The sequence below is a fragment of the Myotis davidii genome, unplaced genomic scaffold, assembly GCF_000327345.1.
Source record: "Myotis davidii unplaced genomic scaffold, ASM32734v1 C64322146, whole genome shotgun sequence".
Lineage (NCBI taxonomy): Eukaryota > Metazoa > Chordata > Mammalia > Chiroptera > Vespertilionidae > Myotis > Myotis davidii.
The window spans coordinates 1-2,117 of NW_006382094.1; the positions used below are offsets into that span (position 1 = coordinate 1).

The window sequence follows — 2,117 nt, forward strand, 5'->3', positions numbered from 1 at the left end:
CCTGTACTATGCATTTATTTCACTTTCTCAGGGTTTATAACCAAAAGATAAGTTAACAATAACATGATTTAACTTTCATTAGATTTTTGATATAACAGATATTTGGATTATAATATGATTTCTTAATTCAAAAGATACAGATGGAAGTTAATGCGATTCAGAATAACCACTACATTTTTAGTTTATTCATATTACATCTCCGTAATACCAAGCGTTAGTTACCTTTTCCCATTCTTCTTTTCCTTCTTCCTTAAATTCAACGATGTATCCAGTTACTTTGGATCCCCCATCTTTTAGTGGGGGAGACCACTCCAGATCTGCAGATGATTTAGTCCAGTCTGTGACTTGGGGAAATGGAGGACCAGGTGGGGCTGGAAAGAACCAGTATACATTAGTATTCGTGACTATACCATGGCACTTTGGAAAAAAAATAAAAAGAAAACAAATGGTGTCAAGGCTTACCAATGGGATCTCTAGCAGTCACTGGGTCTGACGGTGGACTTGCTGGACCCACACCAGCAGCATTGATCGCATACACCCGGAATTGGTAGTCAGAACCTTCAATAAGGCCAGTCACTTTATAAGAAACACCCAAAGTCATGGCTTTGATAGGATCTCGGTTGACTCTCTTCCATCTCTTTGAAGTGGTGTCTTTCATTTCTAGCCAGTATCCGGTCACAGGGGAGCCTCCATCATATTCTGGCTCCTCCCAGTTGACAGTCATGGAGTTACGAGTCACACTGCTAACTGTTGGCTTATCTGGTGCTCCAGGGACAGCTGTGAGAAGGATAATCACATTGATTCATAAGAACTTATGAAAACAGACATAAGAATGACTTTGTATGTGAAACCTGTGCTACTTACAGAAGAGGTTTCTTGCTGTTTCAGGTTCACTGTCAAGAGGCTCCCCAATGCCATATTTATTCTGCGCCATGATCCGGAATACATAATCATGGCCTTCTAGTAATTTGGGAACTGTGAACATGCACTCTTTGGGCTCACTGGAGACACGCACCCATGTCTTCCTATTAGGTTCTCTTTTCTCAATTACATAGTTTGTGATCTTAGACCCACCGTCATCTTTTGGTGGGAGCCAAGACAAAGTCATTTGGTCTGCTGAAATAGATTCAAACTTTATTGGTCCCACTGGAGGGCCAGGGCGACCTAAAATGGTTTAAAAAGAAAAACTTTATTAGTAGAATAATTTTGAAGCCAAACATTACATTTATGAACAGAAAAAACACACAGTTCTCATAAAACCATGCAATCCTTACCAAGGACATTCAACCTCATCTCCTTGGATGCTGTTCCCAGGTTATTCACAGCAGTAATGGTATATAAGGCAGTGTCACTCCTGCGAGACTGTGGAATAACTAAGGTGCAAGTATCATCCACCACGAGTTTATTGATATGGGTGTCATAGATCACAGGTTCTTTATTATCAGGCTTCTTTGGAGGAGCTTTAAACCAGGTTAGTGTTGGGAATGGTACACCTTTAATTTTGGCCACGATGCTAACATCAGTTCCTTCTTCAACCTCCATGAATTCTTTTAGATCAATTGATGGTGGGCCTAGATTATTAGAAACAAATATTGTCATTAGGAACAAAAAGCACTAAAGGATAGAAAATAGAATTCACAGTGACCATAAAGCTATTTATAGACAGACTTTGTAGCCCAGTCCAATATAAAGAATAGATCTGTCTCCAATTACTTTATACCAACTTGGGGAACAGGTACATGTGGTCATCATCCTTTATCTACATGTGGCTCTATACAGCTAATGACTATCACTTACCTGGCATCATTATGCATGTAGATATTGAGGAGGGGCAGAGAGAAGTGAAAATTGTAGTTGCATAGGCATGGGAGTTCTTACATGATATTTCCCTTAGTATTTATGCAATTATGAGGGACCTATTGTGTTAATTCTGAGATGAATTCCCCTTTGAAGAAATATAACTGATAGTAGAGGCAAAGCAAATGTCTATTTTCCATAAATTTAGTATAAGAATGTGCAAAGACTGTTGTGACTATGGCCCTCCTAAATTTAGAAGAATTGAACAAATACACAGCAGTAGTGGTATTAACAATAATTAGAGGAAGAATTATTACCAT

General features: G+C 38.9%; 1 protein-coding gene across 1 annotated transcript; it reads right to left on the reverse strand.

The window, feature by feature from the left end:
- Positions 1–195: 195 nt before the first annotated feature.
- On the reverse strand, positions 196–1,807 carry LOC107181518 (titin-like; the record flags this gene model as incomplete). Its single annotated transcript, XM_015557405.1, has 5 exons — positions 1,798–1,807; positions 1,275–1,571; positions 865–1,164; positions 463–777; positions 196–371 (listed from the first exon to the last, which is right to left on the reverse strand). Coding segments are annotated over exons 1-5 (1,098 nt in total), but the record flags the coding sequence as incomplete, so codon positions are not given.
- Between the last annotated feature and the right edge of the window lie 310 nt (positions 1,808–2,117).